The sequence below is a fragment of the Mirounga angustirostris genome, unplaced genomic scaffold (assembly GCF_029215605.1).
Source record: "Mirounga angustirostris isolate CCGP_5_RB_7025 unplaced genomic scaffold, mMirAng1.0.hap1 SCAF_7, whole genome shotgun sequence".
Taxonomy (NCBI): Eukaryota; Metazoa; Chordata; class Mammalia; order Carnivora; family Phocidae; genus Mirounga; species Mirounga angustirostris.
In genome coordinates this window covers 52,728,755-52,748,042 of record NW_026991715.1, presented here as the reverse complement: position 1 = coordinate 52,748,042, position 19,288 = coordinate 52,728,755, and the positions used below count along the sequence as shown (strand labels likewise).

Genomic DNA, 19,288 nt, shown 5'->3' with positions numbered 1-19,288 from the left:
ACTCTTTTTCTATGGTGTCTTTATCTCGTTTTGGTTATCAGGGTAATAACTAGCCTCATAGAATGAATTTGGAAACTTTCCTTCCTCTTCTCTATTTTTTAGAATAGTTTGAGAAGAATAGGTATTTACTCTTCTCTAAGTATTTGGTAGAATTTACTTGTGAAGACTTCTGGTCCTGGACTTGTGTCTGTTGGGAGTTTTTGGATGACTAATTCAATTTTGTTGCTGGTAATCAGTCTGTTCAAATTTTCTCTTTCTTCCTGCTTCAGTTTTGGTAGGTTGTATGTTCCTAGGAATTTATCCATTTCTTCTAGGTTGTTGGCGTATAATTTTTCATAATCTCTTAGAATCCTTTGTATTTCTGTGGTGTCAGTTTTATTTCTCTTCCATTTCTGACTTTGAGTACTTTTTTTTTTTTTAATGAGTCTGGATAAAGGTTTATCAATTTTGTTGATCTTTTCAAAGAACCAGTCCTGATTTCATTCATCTATTCTATTGTTTTTTGTCTTTAGTTTCTATTTTGTTATCTCTTTTATTTTTTTTCTTTTTTAAATGATTTTATTTATTTATTTGACAGAGAGAGACACAGCGAGAGAGGGAACACTAGCAGGGGGGGTGGGAGAGGGAGAAGCAGGCTTCCCGCGGAGCAGGGAGCCCGATGCAGGGCTCAATCCCAGGACCCTAGGATCACAACCTGAGCTGGAGGCAGATGCTTAATGACTGAGCCACCCAGGTGTCCCACTATTTTATTTCTGCTCTAATTTTATTATTTCCTTCTACTGGTTTTGAGTTTTATTTGTTGTTCTCTTCTAGCTCTTTAGGTGTAAGGTTAGGTTTGAGATTTTTCTTCTTGAGGTAGGCCTGTATTGCTATAAATTGCCATCTTAGAACAGCTTTTAGTGCATCCCCCAAATTGTGAACCATTGTGTTTTCAGTTTCATTTGTCTCCATGTATTTTTTGAGGTCTTCTATGATTTCTTGATTGACCGATTTAGGGTTTGGTAGCATGTTATTTAAACCTCTATGTATTTCTGTTCTTTCCAGATTTCTTCTTGTGGTTGATTTCTAACTTCATGGCTTTGTGGTCAGAACAGATGCATGGTCTGACCTTCTTCTTCTTCTTCTTTTTTTTTTTTAAGTTTCAGAGGTAGAATTTAGTGATTTATCAGTTTCATATAACACCTAGCACTCATTACATCAGGTACCCTCCTTAATGCCATCGCCCAGTTATCCTTTCATCTCACCGCCCACCCCCCACCCCTTCAGCAACCCTTAGTTTTTTTCCTATTTCAGAGTCTCTTATGGTTTGACTCCTTCTCAGTTTTCATCTTATTTTATTTTTCCTTCTCTTCCCCTTTGTTCATCTGTTTTGTTTCTTAAATTCCACCTAAGACTTTATCCTTTTTGATTTTGTTGAGGTTTGAAATTTGTAATCTATTCTGGAGAATGTTCTGTGTGTACTTGAAAAGATTGTGTATTCTGCTGTTTTAGAATGGAATGTTCTGAATATCTGTTAGGTCAGTCTGGTCCAATGTGTCATTAAAGTCACCATTTCCTTGTTGATCTTCTGATTGGATAATCTATCCGTTGATGTAAGTGAAGTGTTAATATCTCCTACTATTACTGTGTCACCATCAATTACTTCCTTTATGATGATTATTAGCTGCTTTATGTATTTGGATACTCCCGTGTTGGTTGCATAAATACTTACAATTGTTAAATTTTCTTGCTGACCTATTCCCTTTATGATATATAGTGTCCTCCTTTGTCTCTTCTGACCTGCAGAGTTTCTGCTGAAAAATCCACTGGCTAGCCTTATGGAATTTCCCTTCTATGTAACTATTTTCTTTTCCCTTGCTCTTCAAAAATTCTCTTTTTGCCATTTTAATTACTGTGCATTTTGGTGTGCACCTCTCTGGGTTGATTTTGTTATGGGTTCTCTATGCTCCTAGATCCATATTTCTATTTTCTTCTCCAAATTTGGAAAGTTTTCAGCTATTATTTCTTCAGATAATTTTTCTGCTCCCTTTTGTCTCTCTTCTTTTGGGATCCCTATAATGAGAATGTTATTACACTTGATGGTGTTGCTGAGTTCCCTTAGTCTATTTTCATTTTTTATTATTTTTTTTTTCTGCCCTGTTCAGGTTGATTGCTCTACATTACTGTGTCCTCCAGGTCACTGATCCATTCTTCTGCTTTCTCTGGTCTACTACTTATTCCACCTGGTGTATTTTTAATTTCAGTTTCAGTTGTTGCATTCTTCATCTCTGATTGGTTCTTTGTGTTTTCTGTGTCTTTGTTGAGGGTCTCACTGAGGTTCTCCATTCTATATTCTCAAGTCCAGTGAGTATCTTTATGACCACTGTTATAAATTCTCCATCAGTCATATTACTTATCTCTCTTTTATTTAGCTCGTTTGCTGTGATTTTGTCCTGTTCTTTCATGTGGGAGATACTCCTCTGTCTCCTCATTTTGTCTAAACTGCTTTTGAAAGTAGTGGTCTTATTAAGAAGAGTTCCTATAGTGCCCGGCATTACAGTGTCTCTGTTCACCAGAACCTGGTGCTTCAGGGATGTCTACTGTGTGTGTTGCATGTGCCCTGTTGTTGTGGCCAAGCCACTTTTTCCTTCATCTGCAATGGCTCACTTTGTCTGTTGTGGGCAGGGTTTGGTTCCTGTGTTATTAGTGGGCTAGTCTGGGGCCACACTAGACTTGAGTTGTGTCAGATAGGGCATTTTGCCAGAGATGAAATAGCATGGAACTGCAGGGCATTTTCCCTGTGTTCGCCCTTGAGATGCTTTCATTGGTGGACAGGCCCTGTGGTTAGATCAGATGCCTGCCACCAGTCCACTCTTGGGGCTGCATTTGGACTGGATATCTTCCCCTCTCCCCAGGGTAGGAGTCACTTTGTAGTGGTGCTCGCCCCTGTTGGGGCTGCTTGCACTGCCAGGCTTATGGCATTGGTTTGAATGGGCTCCTGCTAAGGGCGCATTGGAGGGGTCAAGTTTGCAGGAAAACTCAGGAGCAGGGTGGCAGTGTTACCAAGGTATTCACAGGTCTGCTGTGGGAGGGGACCTGGACCAAAGGCCTGACTGCAGGGGTCATATCTGCAGGAGAATGCAGGGGCAGGGCACTGTTACAGCAAGCTAGGTGGAAAGTGTTGGTGCTGCACTCGTTCATCTAGGTCTCCATGTATCTAGGAAGTGTGGGAGAAAAAGCTCTATTGTTCTTAGAGAAGTGTCCCAACAATCCCTGCCCCCCAAACCCAGCACATGCTCTGAGAGCTGTTGCTTCTATGTTGTATTTCAGCAGGGCTGTTTGTCATGCTGTCTCTTGAAGGGCAGGGACTCCATTTCCTCTCACCCTTTGGGTCTCCAAGAGCCAAGACTGCAGATTTTTAAAGTTCTAGGTGTTAAGCTTGCTGATTGTAAGAACTCCTGAATTTTGCCCCCTCTGGTTTTCAAAGCTTCAAATATCTCTGAGGTTTGTCTTCCCTGTGCATGTTCCCCATGCCTAGGGTGCCTGGTGTGAGGGTCTGTTTCATTCACCTTCCTGTGCCTGTCATGTCCTTCCCTCCTGTGGACAGTCCTGTGAATCTCTTTAGCTCCTAATGGTGTCTCTGCCCTTCCTACCCACTTCGATGTGGTCTCTTCTCTACATTTAGCTGTGGAGAATCCATTCTGCCAGTCTTTGCTGTTTTTTTCTAGGTTATTTACAATGATGTGGATGTTATCTAGTTGAATCCTTGGGAAAAGGATCCACCATCTTCCCTGGGAGTTTCTTGTGAAATTACTTCAGGTTTTTCCCAAGTTACCATGAGTTTTATGTAAAACATCTTAAAACTACAGTGCCTAATTTTAAACTAATAACTTCAGTAGCATTCCTAAGTTTTACACTATTACTTCTTCTCTTCAGGTTTTAGATTACTGGTGTTAACAGTTTATATATTTTTTTTATTCTGTGTAACTAATAATATAGCTGTACTTGGATTATTTTATTGTATTTGTTTTTTAACTTTTAAACTAGAAGTGTAAGTGAATTACAACCATTACCATATTATGGAATCCAACTTTGACTGTGGTTTTACCATTACTAGTGAGTTTTACAGTCCCTTCTTAGGTTTTTATGATGTTAAATAGTGTCCTTTTGTTTTCACTCAAAAAACTCCCTTCAACATTTCTTGTAAGGAAAATCTAGTGGTGATGAATTCCCCCAGACTTTGTTTGTTTAGGAAAGTCTTTATCCCTCCTCCATTTCTGAAGGACAGCTTTGCTAGGTATAGTGTTCTTGGTTGACAGGTTTTTTTTCTCTCAATATTTTGGATATATCATCATGTTATCTCCTGGCCTGGAAACTTTCTGTTTAGAAAACTGCTGATAAACTTACGGGGGTTCACTTGTAGCTAATTTCTTTTCTCTTGCTGCTTTTAAAATTCTTTGTCTTTGACTTTTATAATTTATAATGTATCTTAACATAGCCCTATTTGGCTTCAGCCTGTTTGTGGTCCTTTTGCCTCTTGGATCTGAATGTTTATTTCTCTCTCCATTTTGAGGAAGTTTTCAGTCATTATTCCTTTAAATATCCCTTTTGTCCTTTCCCTTGTCTTGTCCCTTTGGGATTCCCATAATGAGAGTAATGTTTCTTTGTGTTTTATAAATTTTGTAGGCTTTCTTCACTCTTCTTGGTTCTTCTTTCTCTTTGCTTCTCTGACTGAGCAATTTGAAATGTAAGACATTTGAAATTAATCATTCTTTTTTCATGGTTGAGTCTGCTTTTGAAGCTCCTTATTGAATACTTCACTTAAGTTATTATATTTTTCTGCTGTAGGATTTCTGTTTGGGGTGGGTTTTTTTTTTTTTTTTTTGATGATTTCTCTTTCTTTGTTGAATTTCTCATTTTGTTCATGCTTTATTTTCCTAATTTCATTTAGTTGTACATTCTTGTAATTCATTAAAATTCTTTAAGAGGATTATTTTGAATTTTTTGCCTGACACTACTTAGATCTCCATTTCTTCCTTTTTTTTTTTTTAAGATTTTGTTTATTTATTTGATAGAAGGAGAGAGAGTACAAGCAGGGGAAGCAGCAGGCAGAGGGAGAAGCAGGCTCCCCACTGAGCAGGGAGCCCAACGTGGGGCTCAAACCCAGGACCCTGAGATCATGACCTGAGCCAAAGGCAGACGCTTAACCGACTGAGCCACCGAGGTGCCTCAAGGTTAAGTGTCAAGATGTCCATTTCTTTAGAGTCAGTTATTAGAGTTTTATTAGTTCCCTTTGGTGGGGTCATATTTACCTGATTTTTCATGATCTTTGACTTCTTACACTGGTATCTGCACGCTTGAGTGATTGGTTTCCTCTTCCAGACTTCAGTGGTTAGCTTTGGCAGAGACAGGTTTTCATTAGTCAGTTCAGCTCGGGTTTTGGGACACGTCTGCTGGTAATGTTCTTGGGCAGATGGGACCTGGTATTAGCGTCTATTTTGGGGTGAGGCAACTGTTCAAGCTCCGAGGTCATCAGGAGGAGTGGGAGGGATGGTATGACACTGACTGAGAACAGCTGGATAGGACTGCTGTTGTGGTTCCCTGGCCAAGTGAGGCTGTAGGATGGGCTCCGCAGTTGCCTGGATTTTCTGGTCAGGCTTACTAGACAGTCGGATTGGGTCCTATACTCAGCAGTACGTGGGGCTGTGAATTAGTTTCCCTGACCTGGCAGGGCAACCAGATGGGTCCCAGGGCCTGCTTGGCTCATTGTTTGGGGACCCAAATTAGGCAAGGGTGTACACTGACATCCTCGTCAGGTGAAGCCACTGGTTTTATTCTGCAGACAGGGAAAGCCATGACCTGTGCCCTTCTATGCAAGTCCACCTGTAAGCAAGGCTATTGGATGGGCTCTGCCACTTCCTGTGTGTTTTGGTAAGGTTCCCTGGTCAGGTGGGCTGAAGATTGTATTCAGCAGTAAGATGATTGAAACTAATATGAATTAGTTTCTCTGCCTAGTGCAGTGAGAGAAGTAGCTCCAAGGCCACTAAGGCTTTTTGTGGTCTTGACTTAAGCAGACCTGTGCCCCGGGTTCTCTGGCCAGACAGGGCCACTGACTTTGCTCTGAAGGTGATCATCTTGGCCTGCCTGTCCTCTGGCTTGAATGATGCGGTTTACACAGCCGCTAGGTGTTCGCAGCCCTTCCTGTCAGATGGCTCAGCCTTTCTGCATGGGCAGGGGCAGACCAGACTTCAGGGCTGGGGAAGCCTTTTGTTTGAGGGCCCTAATACTCAGGTATCCCTTCACCCTGCCAAGTACCCTGGTCAGACAACCCCCTGACATGGTACTGCAGATGAGCAAAACTGCTGCTTGGGAGCTACTACTTGGGCTCTACAGGTAGGAGTTTGGTCTGCCAACATCCAAGTGTTGGTTAACGGAAACCCCAACTCTTTTCTGTGTTACAATTCCATTGCCAGTGGTTGAGTCCTACGGAATCCCTGGTGATCTCTGTGAGAACCAGAAGAGAGGCTCTCAGGAATGGACCCCCCCCCCCCATGCTGTGAGGGCTGGGCGTCACCCCTGGCCTCTCTTTTTCTGCTGGAGGAATTGTAGGCTCAGAGGAGATCTCCTGGCACGGTGTTGCCCTGACCTGGAGGAAGGGCAACGCGATCAGCATGTAGCTGTTCCTCTCACCCCTGCAGGGCAGTCTGTCCTGTTCCCTGTGGTGCACTGGGTACTTCAGCCCCACTTCCTGTTCTAGGATTCTTTCAGTGGTGGTTTGTTCATGAATGGTTGTTAGGTAATTCCTTCCCCTCACAAGAACAACCATGTCCCAGTCTTGGTTATGTCACTTGCTATTAATAACCATTCTAACAGGTGTGAAGTGCTATCTCGTGGTTTTGACTTATATTTCCCTAGTGATTATTGACATAGGCCACCTTTTCATGTACCTTCAGCCATTCATTTGTTTTCCAAGGAAAATTTTCTGTTCAGGTCCTCTGCCTATTTTTAACCTGGATTCTTTGGGTTCTTTTTGCCATTGAGTGTAATGAGTTCTGTATGTATTTTGGACATTAACCCCTTATCTGATATATAGTCTGCAAATATTTTCTCCCATTCGTAGATTGCCTTTTCATTTTGTTGATCGTTTCCTTCAAACTGAAGCTCTTCAGTTTGATACAGTCCCATGTTTATTATTTACTTTGTTGCTTGTGCTTTAGGGGTCATAGCCAAAAAATGATCACCAAGACCCATGTCCGAGGGCTTTTTTCCTATGTTTTCTTCTAGTCTTACATTTAAGTCTTTACAAAATTCTTATTTTTAGTCAGACTTTTTAAGGGGGAAGTTGAGAAAGAAATTTTTAGTGGGTTGATATAGTACCTGTTCTTAACATACCATACTTGCTTGCCCCTGCCATGCCCCACAGGATTTTGTAGGCCATGTCCTCTGACTCAGGGCCTCATGCTTTAGATAGATAGACAAAATGTCATTTCCAAGTATACTCTTTTTCACATTATGAAGAACTTGACTTCCCATTTTGATTCACCTCAAGTGTAGCTTTAAGACATTAGCTAGCGAAATGGGCCTTAATTCTGCTAATGCATTCTTGGCCATGGTCGCTGACGACGCAAGGGGCCAGTTCTTAATCAGTTGCAGTGATCTGCAGTCACCAGTTATGTTGTGGGTTATAACTGTGGCCAAATTGTAAATGGAAAACCAGGGGACTGAGTAGTCTCATTCATTCCACTAAATCACATCACAGTGTCTGCGACTATGTAGACTCACAACTTTATTTTTACAGATAGGCGGTTAGAGGCCTAGATGGGTGAAGTGAGTTGGCCAAGTTCCCACAGTGGGCTCAAAACAGAGCTAAGACCAGCCTAGGCCTCCTAACCTGAAAATCAGTCTATTTTCTATATAGACTCAATGCTGTGAATATAAATTGTATCATAAAGTAAAATATATTTCTATCACTCCTTAATGGTGGTGGCTTTTAATTAAAATACTGGCAGTACTATTTCAATAATCAGGTGATCTTAAGTGTAGTGATCCTCAAACTATAGTATGCATTAAAATCAGAGAGCTTGCTGAAAGAGATTGCTGGGTCCTACTCTCAGAGTGAGAGAACCTTGGATTTGCACTTCTGACAGCTTTCCAAATAGTGCTGGTGCTAATGCTGTTAGTCAGGAACCCGCTGGTCTAAAGCCAACTTATGCCATTTCCTGCCATTCGTTATTGGCCACTTGTGTGCTGCCCGCCAGTGGAGAACCACTTAGATCCCCATCAGGAAGTGTAACCAGTGAACTTTCCTCTGAACCGCCCCTAGCATTTCCCACTGGAAGGCTGTTACAGTGGCGGGGTGAAGAGTTTTGGCTTGAGTCAGACCGCTTAGGTGTTGGACTCTGTGCTCTAATTGTTGCATGATCTGAGGAAATCATTTGACGTCCAATGGGGATATTGTCTTTAAACTCAAAACTGTGTAAGGATTAAATGAAATAATGCACGGGAAGTGTTGAATGGATACTTACATGGCTTATTGATCAGAGATCAGCCAGGAAAAAAATTCTAGCTCATACAGGAGGGAATGAATAAATCAAGAGAATTGGTTACTCATGTGATGGAAGGGCTCCGAAACCAAACAGGTGCTGGTGAGGGAATGCAGAGGATTAGTAGCAGCAGAAAGCTGCTACCAGCCCTTGGGCTAGACTAAAAACGGGAGCAGGCACTGATGTCTAGCTCAGAAACCAGAGGCTTCTACTGAGCGGCAGAGCATCGGGGGACTGCTGAAACCTTGGAGAGAGGGTTTGTCTGGCAAGAGTTGGCGCCACGGCAAGACTCAGGACCTAGAAACCAGAGGGCAAAAGACCCTGGGGATAAGTATAGTTCTCTGCGAGACAGAACTGAGCGGGGAGGGGTGGGGGGGGAGCAGGAAGTGCATTTGTTATTGCCACACTCTGTTAGTCCTTGCCGCCATGACTGTATTTCTGCGCCCCTCTCATTTCCATTACTGGACCACGCCTTCCTGTCTGGGACCCTTGCTGTGCCTCCGTGGTAAATGAGTGCCGTGTCCATGCAAAATAGCGTCACTGTAAATTTGCTCAGCAATAAAAACAAATGGCAAGTTATTTCACATTAAGAATGGTTTGTACAGGGCGCCTGGGTGGCTCAGTTGGTTAAGCGACTGCCTTCGGCTCAGGTCATGATCCTGGAGTCCCGGGATCGAGCCCCGCATCGGGCTCCCTGCTCGGCGGGGGGTCTGCTTCTCCCTCTCCCACTCCCCGTTTGTGTTCCCTCTCTCGCTGTGTCTTTCTCTGTCAAATAAATAAATAAAATCTTTTTTTAAAAAAAAAAAAGAATGGTTTGTACATATTAACTAGATGCTACAATGAGAAACCTCGATGTGGAGTGTAGTTTAGCTCCCTCCCTGAGCCGCATGTCACACCCCGTGTCACACTTCGCCCTGTTGAATGCTGCCTCATGCTGTCCCTGTACCGTGGGCGTTCAGTACGTGCTGACTAGAGACTAGAGACAAAAACCGCTCCCTTAACAAAACATAGTTTGTCGAGAACAATTCTGAAGGTTTGGGGATGGATGGTGGACAAGGGAAAGGACGGATGGACAGTGGCCATTATAGCAAGAACATGATTTGAAATGACATCACCTAGAGGTATTTGTTTTCATCATTAAGGAGGTAGTGGAATTTTGCCAACAACACTAACCTGTCATTCTTGTGACTACTTAGTGTCTTTCTCACTTCACCAAAATGAGCTCATGTGATGACAGGATGAAAACAGGTAGGTGGGAGACTGGGGGAACAGCAGCAGCATTTGTTAACCAGAAGAGGAAGAGAGCAGGTTCAGGTTCAGTGTTTATTACGTGATAATGGAAATTTCACACCATAACTTAAGTTTCAAAACAACCTTTATTCTGTTTGAAGACCTAATACAACGCATCGAAGCAACTGAAATCAACAAGACATAGCTCCACTGAATCTATAGCTTGAACAACATGTCAAGGAGGCACACTCCCCCCACCCCCCAACCCAGTTGCCTTGTAAAGGCAGAATTACAACTGACCATGACATCCTCCCTCTCGTCAAAAGACCAACTTTATTTTAACAATGTCATATAAACAGATTTGTAAAAACATTGAACAGATCATAGCTTTAAAAAATACACACATATAAATGAGTTTTTTTGTTTTGCCTTTTTTTGTTTTGTTTTGTTTTTTTAAATAGCAGCATCCTGGGCAGCTAATGCTATCTCATGGTGACAAGTTTAATGTTAAGTTGGATAGTGTTTCCAATGAACCCAATTCTGTTCCCTTGCTACTCATAGTACTAGTATTTTACACAACTGGATTTTGTAAAAAAAATAAGAATTTGGCATTTTCGAACTTTGTCCCATGTGAGGCATCGTGCTTTAAACTGCCCCTTTCTTAAAAGAGCCTGAACTCAGATTTCAGGGTCTGCTTTCCGACTCCTTGCATACCATGCATAGCAAAAGGACAGGTGTTAAAACCAGCAGAATTTTTCTCCCATTAAGGAACATCAGTAGGACTCCCAGACACGTGACTAGTTCATAACCAGCTATATGACAAAGCACTTGGTTCCCCACAGTGACAGCTCACATAAACACATTTTGACTCGACACACTGCAAATGAGGATTTCCAAGTTAAGCAAGTCATCCAGACCAGCTCACCGAAAGGAGGAACTTTACAAAGCAGAGAAAAGCCAAAGAATTATGAACTTCTCACTTCACTTGCCAACAATTTTCACCTTTAGAAGACAAGACAAAGCCACTTCAAAGGAAAAAAAAAAACAACCCATACACATACACAAGAGTTGTACTAGACATGTGCTTGTTATGTACTTGAACCCGACAACTGTGGATCTGTTTTGGCTGAAAGGTGTACTGGAAACAGTCCATGCACATATACATATATACATATATCAAGGGCCGTGAACTTGTCAGATGTTGCAAACACATGCTTTTTGCCTTCTCCCAGGGTTAGGATTTTTCTCTTGTGGGTAGCATCGGGTCCCCGTGCTCCCACTGTCCAGCCCCCTCACAGCCTCGCTGCAGCTAGCTTAGCCTCTGGATGCTGCAGCGCGTGGGGAAAAAATCACTGCGTGCATGAAAGCATGTTCTCAGGAGTGCCTCTGCTGTATCCATTCATACTCATGAGCCACTCCGTGTTATTAGGAGATGACCAATCGAACCCCAAGAGCTCTTCTGGTCAAGCGTGTAGGACGACGAATGTGGTGGGCACGCTACACGCAATCCAGAAGGCATTTGGCGGAGGCGTGACCTCATGGCTACGGTGTAACTCACTATAAACAGGGAACGATGAAGCCTGCCTTGGCTGCTCAGAGAGAGCCCTGCTGCACTTACTTGCGTCTGTGAGATGCAAAACTAAGGCAGGTGCCTAGAGACTGAGCCGTCTTGGGAGAGTGGTGAACCAAAAACGTTAACAAAACTATCTTTTAACGAAACATTCCATCTCAGACCTTGTATTTTAAATGTGAAATGAAAATTATACTTAACAGCATCCATGGATGTGCTACCAAAAAAGACCCCAGCAGGACGTTAGTTTATAAACCACTCTTAAAGAAGCGGCTGGCTTGCGGGGGAAGTGAAGGACCGTTTTCAAGGCGACACTTACAAGCAGGGCAGTCCTCGGTCGTGTGGCGGTGAGAGGGAGATGGTCTGGTCAGTGCAGTCAGGTCTCAGGGCTGACAGTCTGGCCGTAAGACCGACACTCTGCAGTTGGAGTCAGCTGCTGGACCAGTTACTTCAAAAGAGTTTTTAAAAGGAATTACCACCGCAAACCACGACAAAAAGCCCTCCCTGGAGTATCTGAAATAAAGCCGTGGCTGAAGCGATCCTGGCAAAGGAAAACTGCACTTGTGAGGCTCCACTGGAAACTACCAGGGTCGGGACCGTCACATCGATCCTCTGGCCCTCCCCACACACGGACGCTTGCCGCCACACAGAATGGACTGGGCATGTGTAAGTCCGGGACACACTCTCCCTCTGGCCCCAAGTTGGAAAGGATGCTCTAAGACCCCCGCCTTTCCCCCACGCTGAAGTGGAAACCGTACGCTGACTTGGATGAACCGGGAGGACTGTCGGGAATCCCTGCAGTGGCCTTTACTGAGCTCGCCAGAGCCCAGCACAGGAGCGGCTCGGAGCATGGGTATTGGCCTTGTGGTCTCAGTTGAATGGGAAGGTAGGAAAATAACAAATGTGCAGATAAAAATCTTTTTTCCGGTCATGGCTTTTTCTGAAATGAATGTTTATTAGTTGTAAGGGGTAATCTCATGTTAAAAAGAGACACATATTCTAAATGCAGCGATTACACCCTGCAGTGTTCCAAATAAAGGTGAACACCGCCCCAGGAGGCTGACTTTCTTCCTACGAACTACATTATCTGACCGGCCGCCACACCGCGTTAGAGTCCCAGTCGGTCTGTACTTGTCATTAATGTATAGTAACTAGCAAATGAGAGTGGGAAAAGACTGAAGTATAAGTTACTCACTTCTCCGTAATCATGAGAAAAGTGCATACCATCTTGCCACCCCTCCTGCCGCCCCACCTGTACATCCCTTTGCTACATCCCCTCCCCACCCCCAGATTCAAGAAGTTCACAATTCTTTACGAAACAAACATTACCAGGTACCGTATTTTAAGAGTCTCGAAACATTGTTGAACTCAGCGATACTTTGTCATATTTATATATCTTTCTCTTTTTTTTATTGAATAAAGCAGCTTTGAAGCTTATCAGGCACTGCCCAACAAAACATTTAGTCCAAAAAATCTGTTATGAACTTTTTAACCTTGGGCTAATAGCCAAGTACTCTGTACAAGAAAAACTGTAAAATATTTCATAGTTTTAATTCTGAAGCTTTTTTTTTTTCTTTTTTTTACTGGCATCCTGTACATTTCTTTTTTTAAAAAAAGGAAAAGAATCACAAACGAATATTAACAAAAAAATCAGGGACAATATTTTCAAGCAACAGAAATGGGCGGGGGAAGCTTATTCTGAAGGTACATTTAAAATTGAGATAACAATGACAATTAAGAATTGCATAGCACTTTGTATTTAGCCTTCAGCAAAACAAAACAGAAGCTATTTGGTATTGATACAAATCTATCTATCTGATAGTTAGTCATCCATTGTTATGTACATATTTTATATAATGAATGTCATTTAAAGTCTTGTTTTCCAAGCTCCGTTTTTTCCACTGGTGGGGTCGTTTTTTGTTTTTCAAAGTCTAAACAAAACACTTTCTGGCACTCCGCTACAACAGAATTTCCTCTGAACGTAGGTGAGCCGATGGTCTCCCAGAATGTCTCTTGTGAGCCGAAGTGCCTTTCTGCTACATATGGTTCATCTGTCAGAAAAGGAAATAATCCACAGTGCCACGTGTCCGGGTCCACCGTGCACAGCAAGGCCCAGGCCCAGCCAGCCTGGCGCGAGCACTCGCAGGCCGGGGCTCTGGAGCCTGTCCACCCTCTGGTCTCCGAGGTCCCCACTTTGAGCTGGTAAAGCTTCAGAAAGCATGAACAAGCACCATGGTTAAAGGCCTCTTTGTCCCTGCACGCGGAGATTTTTGCATGTCTTTTTCTCCTTGTGTCGTGTGTTGTTGTGGCTTAAATTAAACCAAAAAAAAAAAAAAAACAAACCCCAAAACAAAACCAACAAACAAAAAACCCCCCCAAAACAGAAGGAAGGACAAGCGCTCCAGATCAGAGATGTAGGGTCACCGCACGGTGCTAGGCTGCGTGTCTTCCCCTCTACTCTTTTGTCCCATCTGAAGGCTGATGGCCTCGTTTCCGCAGCTCAATGACAGGTCAAGGCCGGAGAGGAGCCCTGTGCTGTCCAGAGGCCTCAGGGTGGCTGAAGGTCAGGAGCAGGATCCGAGGCCAAGCGCTTCATCGTCTCTGCTGTGCGTATACTGGGTAGGCCAGTGTGACGTTGAGCGAGTCATTGTGCTGCACGAGGGACGTGTGCTGGTAATGAAGCACCAGTTCTTTCAGAGAGCCGTACAGGTTATAGGGCTCGGCGAAGCCGTAGCCGGTGGCCGTTTTGTTGATGACACAGTGCTTGACTTCGCCGTCCACCCTGCAGAGGAGAGAGAAAACACACCTTTTGAGCCAGTCCTAGACAATTCTCGACTCCACGAGGCGTTGCTCATGAAGTCATCGTCATGCGAAAGTGCACTCTGCAGGCCATTCTCCAGGAGGGGGCGCCTCCCGGGCTCGCCGTCAACTCGTGGCTCTGTCACTCACAGGCAGAGTGCTGTGGGCTGGCGACAGCCTCACTGAGCCACTGTATTTGCGACTTTAAAATGGTACATACTGTACCACGGTGGCTTTGAGAAGTGAGATCACGCATACGAAGGACCTGGCAGAAGGGCCGGGGCGCGGGAAGTGCAGAAGCTTCCCGCCACTCGGAGCGGTGCTGGCGCGACGACGGGGGCTCTCCCATTACCAGTATTCATCGGATTCCCTCTGCATTCACCCTATATTCTCCTATTCTCCTGGCCTTAGCTCAACGTTCTTCTTACTTCCTCTTTCCTGTAGGATTTTTTTCTCTGCTTAAATGGAAGGAGGTCACAAAGATGTTGTATTTTTAGAACCTTTCCTTCCTAGAGGACACTCCCTTTTCTGAAGAGATAGGAGGGGGGAATAGTATGAAAAGTAAAAGGAAAATATGCCCTATGACGGAAATGTCTTCTCTTGGGTGCCCTGCTCTCACAGGGCAGTGACATTTCTCGCTGTTCTGACCCGTTCCTGCTGTGGACCTGCCCTGTGGGTGGAGCTCTCGTGGGAATCACCTCACATTCTAATGCTATTAGCCTTGGGAGGTTAAAAGGGGGTGGGGGGCAAGTATTGCTAGTTCCACTGTAAAGATGAAAAGATTTGGACTTGGGACTAAGTAGCTGGTGAAACAGGACCCAAACCCCAGTCTGACCTCCACGGCAGGTTTCTGTGCTTCTGCCTAGACTTGAAAAACAGCCTGTCTTCTTTCCTATTCTGCACCATTGCACTGTGAGGTTCTTCCAGATGGGAACTTTCTCAAATCCCTGCCCCAAGCTCGGTGGCTGAAGGAACGGAAGCAAGCGACCCGTCAGGACCGGTGTGACAGGCCAAACCCGGCTGCAGCTACGTACACTACGGAGCAGGCGTAGCAGCCCTGTTTGCTGCTCTCCCGGACCAGGAAGGTGCCGTCTCGTTTCCCTCGGAGGAGGTTCTCAGCTTTGTTTCTGTTGCTGCTGCCCACATTCCAGGTCTTCTCGTCGTGGTGCGGCAAATCCTCATCATCTTCCACCAGCGAATATTGGCTAGAGAGGAAGGAGAGAAAGGGTCTCCGTGGAGCAGCGGGGACGGCCTGGCTGGCCTTTTCTCATCCAGCCTAGCCTTCAGTGTGACCTCCCTGGACCAAGAACACCAGTAAGGGAAACTCTCGCTCTTTTCGAGTCAGGAACTACATCGAGGTACCTGGGCAGAGAGGAGGGTATCAACCAATCCTGTTTGTCCAGTTCAGATCAGGAAATGTATTGACTAGGAGGACTGCCAGTTTTCAAATAATTCAAACAAAACATCTACTTAAGCTTTGGAGATACACTGAAAAGAATTGTGTCTGTTTTTTTTTCCCCCCTCCCGATTGTTTCAGAAACACATGGGCAGTTTTCAGGTGTCCAGGGCCTTCCTTATGGACACAGGGTCGTTTTACAGCAGTGTCGGGGGGGGAAATCTAGATCGCCATCCCCATTCCCTGAACTTTCCTTTTTTAACATTCTGGATAAAGAGACGTAGCTTGTAGAGGATGTTCCAAATGTGGTAAAATTGCTCACTTTTCTGCAAACAAAGCAAGTCATGCGTTTCCCTAAAACGAAAAACCTCCTTTGCTGCCTCCCACCTGCAGGCAGTACTTACTCTTCCGTATTTTCATTGCCCAACCACTCATTCAGCTTCTTCTGCCGAACACCTTTCTGAGTCAACCACCTGGAAAACAGAAAAGCAAAACGCATTAATAATGTATCCTTAACTTTTGCAACTATCAGTTGTTGGCTTCCAGGGTTCGGCTTTCCACTTACATCAAGTATTGGTCTCTTGTCTTTCTCAGCTGAATGAGGTCTGGTTTAATGCTGTTCATGCGTTTGTCAATCTCCCGGTACTCAGCTGCCTGCTTCTTCAAGTCTTCCTCCAGTCTTCTTCGACTGTCCACAATTTCACTGATTCGGGACTTTAACTTCTCATAATTATGCATAATCCTAGAGGCAGGAGAAAGGCATGGGTCACTACCTGCTTCATCATGACGGTTTCCCAAAGCTTAGGCAAAGACTCAGTATGGTCGCCCAGGACTTTTCCTCAGGTAAAGAATGCTTTCTAGGGCTGTCGTGGTGGTTCTTTTTTTTAATTATTCAAAGCACAGAAAGCAAGATCATCTTTCACACAAGGACAACCCTCATGATTCACCCACCTTTGTATTTCTTTCTCATTGCCTTCACGTTTAAATTTTTCTATGTATTCTTTGCTGTACCGTTCCTGACTTTGGCACTGTTCTTCAAATATTTTTATGGTTTCATTAAAGGCTTCAATAGCTGTTCTTTTCATTTGGATTTCCTACAACACAGTGTTTAATAAGACAATGTCATACCTTTCATAGAACAGGTACTGTGTTACTGTGAGACACTGTCAGGGCATTTGAGGCTATTACTTACCGAGCATGTAAGTACTCGGTTAGCAGGCAAGGCCTCTCATTCATAAAACCCATTAAAATAATAGCACAGAAGCACACATTTCCCTGGGGAATTTTCCCGGTCTGTGAAAGAATACTGTCTGACAACTTCCTATAGTTTTCATCGTTTTAAAAGTCCTTCCCCTTTATCAGCAATTTAAGGAATCCACGTTGCCTTCTACTCCCTCTGGTGGTCCTAGATACATCTCGGCCTAGAGAAGATAATACTGCAGTAAATGGAGCCTCTACTTTTTTATGACAGGGTATGTAATAGTTAAATCCCCATTTTGGAGGTTACACAAGTTTGTGCGGGGGGGGGGGGACTTGTTCAATCAGGAATTATGTCAAATCCACTTAAAACTCACAGCAACCTCTTCAATTATCATGATTACTATTCTAAAATCTGTAAGAGCTTCATTGGAAAGCTTATAGAGATACCATGGTCTAGAGATAATGATGAATAATAGTGTTTCCCCCCACCTTAGTAGCAGAAGGTCAACTTTCTTTTTCCTAAACTGAAAGGACACATCTTAGATTCTAGTAACTAAAAGGTCTGAGACTATAATGTGACTTTCGCAGAACACTCACCTGGGAAGTACGGGTATAATCTTCATATAATCTATCATATTCCCGACTTTTTTCTTGAAATTGAGTGTTATATTCATGTAACTTTTTTCCTACAGCTTCAATATTATCTTCTTTGACAACTTGATCCTGGAAGAATTAGAACTTCAGTTAACGAGGTATTTATAGTCATTGTTTTGGCCATTATCAAACTAAAACCTCACTACATGCACTTCGTCTGCTTCACCATGCTTTCTAAACGTTTGAAAGTATCTTGTCTAAATACTGTAACATGAGTATTTCAGTTGTGATTACCTGTTGGTATCTGGATACTGGATAAAGTAACTTTACATCCAGTTTGGGATTATACTGAGCTAGAGACTCATTCCGGTAGTGGTTTATTAGTTCAACCACAGAGTTGAAGGTCAGTGGGTCAGAGAAGCCATATTTCCCATCTTGGTGAAATATTTTGATTAATTTGTTATTTCCTCCTTTCCTGTAGATACAATAAAAGTAATGGCATTACAATCTTCTCTAAAGAAATATGTTTTAATGTCTGCTTCCACACCTCAATCTTGGCTATGTTCCCTGACTCACCTTAGTGTAAGAGTATAATCACCATGCATTTTAGTAGATGCGTCTCGTACCAAAAAGGTCCCGTCAGCTGTATCTCGAAGTTTTTCATTCACTTCTTCCCTGAAATGAAAACGACACAAGACAGAGCTCACTTTGAGTATTCACTGTTTCCATTTTTAAAACAGCCCTTGGTTTTTAGAGTTTTAACTGCACAGCAAAACTAAGCACAAAGTAGGTAGAGAGCGCCTCTCTACCCCTCCTCCGCCCGCTATAGATTGCATGTATTGTTTATATAAAATGTTATAAATTTCATCTCATTACAAACTGGGAGCTAAACAAAACAAAAATACCCACTTTCAGTACTGGTATCTCTGTGGTACAAAGTTTTAATTTATTCTTTCACCAAACACACTGACAAACGAGCACAAAAAGACATGACCCCCCCCAAAGGGACTCCTTACCCCCCCCTTCAAAAAAAGCAATGAATGAAGATGCCCTTGTAAATAACACGAACCCTGACAGTTTTCCCTAATGGCAAGTGACTTTGGACCCTGCCTTTAGGCAGTGCCACTCCACCCTGGTGCTTTCCTGACATTTCTGTCAATAATGAAACTTGTCGAGTATTTAATTTCCCGTGGCATCCAGCACCCACAGTGCCCCGGCGCTCAGGGACTTCTCTGGTCTTCTTTGGAAGACAACCAACTATGCTTCATGCTTATGTTGGAGGATATCCTAAAAATGGAACTTAGCACGCTGGTGCATTTCTTTCTCTAAAACTAGGACTCTCTCTAGTGAAAACTCAAGCGTGCTTACAGCCTTACCTTGAGATATCTCCCCAGTACCATTCAGCATCTTGTAAGGACATATTGTTATTCATACCGTTGTTGGCTACAGTAGTGGGTTTTGGTGGTTTAGGAGGCAATGCTACAGGAGAAAGAGAAAAAGTTGTTGGCAATCCCAACTACAGTTGAAATGCTTAGGTCTAATTTAAGTTTCTTTAGAATACTGTGAGGTACAGCAATAATGCACAGTTGTATGAAACAGCATGATTTTGTTGAAAAGAAAAGGAAGTGGAAAAGAGAGAACAGCTTACAGGTTAACAAATAAACCGGGCTGGCCCTGTGAATGAATTTCAGAGTGAATCCAGAGTCCCGGCTTTTTCTACTTCTAGGCTCTAGTTATATTAAAGTTTCAGGCCTGATCAAATCCATCTAAAATAGGAAACCGTGAACATATGAGCAGGAAGAATCACATGGGTTGGCTTTAATTTCCTCTTCTTATTTAATTATAAAAGACAAATTTGGTTTCTATCCTCCACAAATGCTGTTGCTGTAATAAAACTCATCCACAGCAATATGTTTTAAGAGGAGGAACTGGGTTTCTCTAATCTTAGTATTTCAGGCACTATTTTGCCAAAAACCA

General features: G+C 43.3%; 1 protein-coding gene across 4 annotated transcripts in view; it reads right to left on the bottom strand.

Annotated features, from left to right (window-relative positions):
- Window positions 1–9,879: 9,879 nt before the first annotated feature.
- PIK3R1 (phosphoinositide-3-kinase regulatory subunit 1) overlaps window positions 9,880–19,288 on the bottom strand; it is an 84,154-nt gene continuing 74,745 nt past the window's right edge. For all 4 annotated transcript variants that reach the window (XM_045895889.3, XM_045895899.3, XM_045895908.3 and 1 more), the window contains 9 exons: window positions 18,688–18,790; window positions 17,888–17,986; window positions 17,606–17,786; window positions 17,315–17,440; window positions 16,469–16,611; window positions 16,083–16,259; window positions 15,922–15,990; window positions 15,156–15,326; window positions 9,880–14,104 (listed from right to left, as the gene is read on the bottom strand). In XM_045895889.3, coding sequence (XP_045751845.2) covers window positions 13,915–14,104; window positions 15,156–15,326; window positions 15,922–15,990; window positions 16,083–16,259; window positions 16,469–16,611; window positions 17,315–17,440; window positions 17,606–17,786; window positions 17,888–17,986; window positions 18,688–18,790 — 1,259 coding nt within the window. In that variant the 3' untranslated portion in view covers window positions 9,880–13,914. The remainder of the gene's footprint in view (window positions 14,105–15,155; window positions 15,327–15,921; window positions 15,991–16,082; window positions 16,260–16,468; window positions 16,612–17,314; window positions 17,441–17,605; window positions 17,787–17,887; window positions 17,987–18,687; window positions 18,791–19,288) is intronic.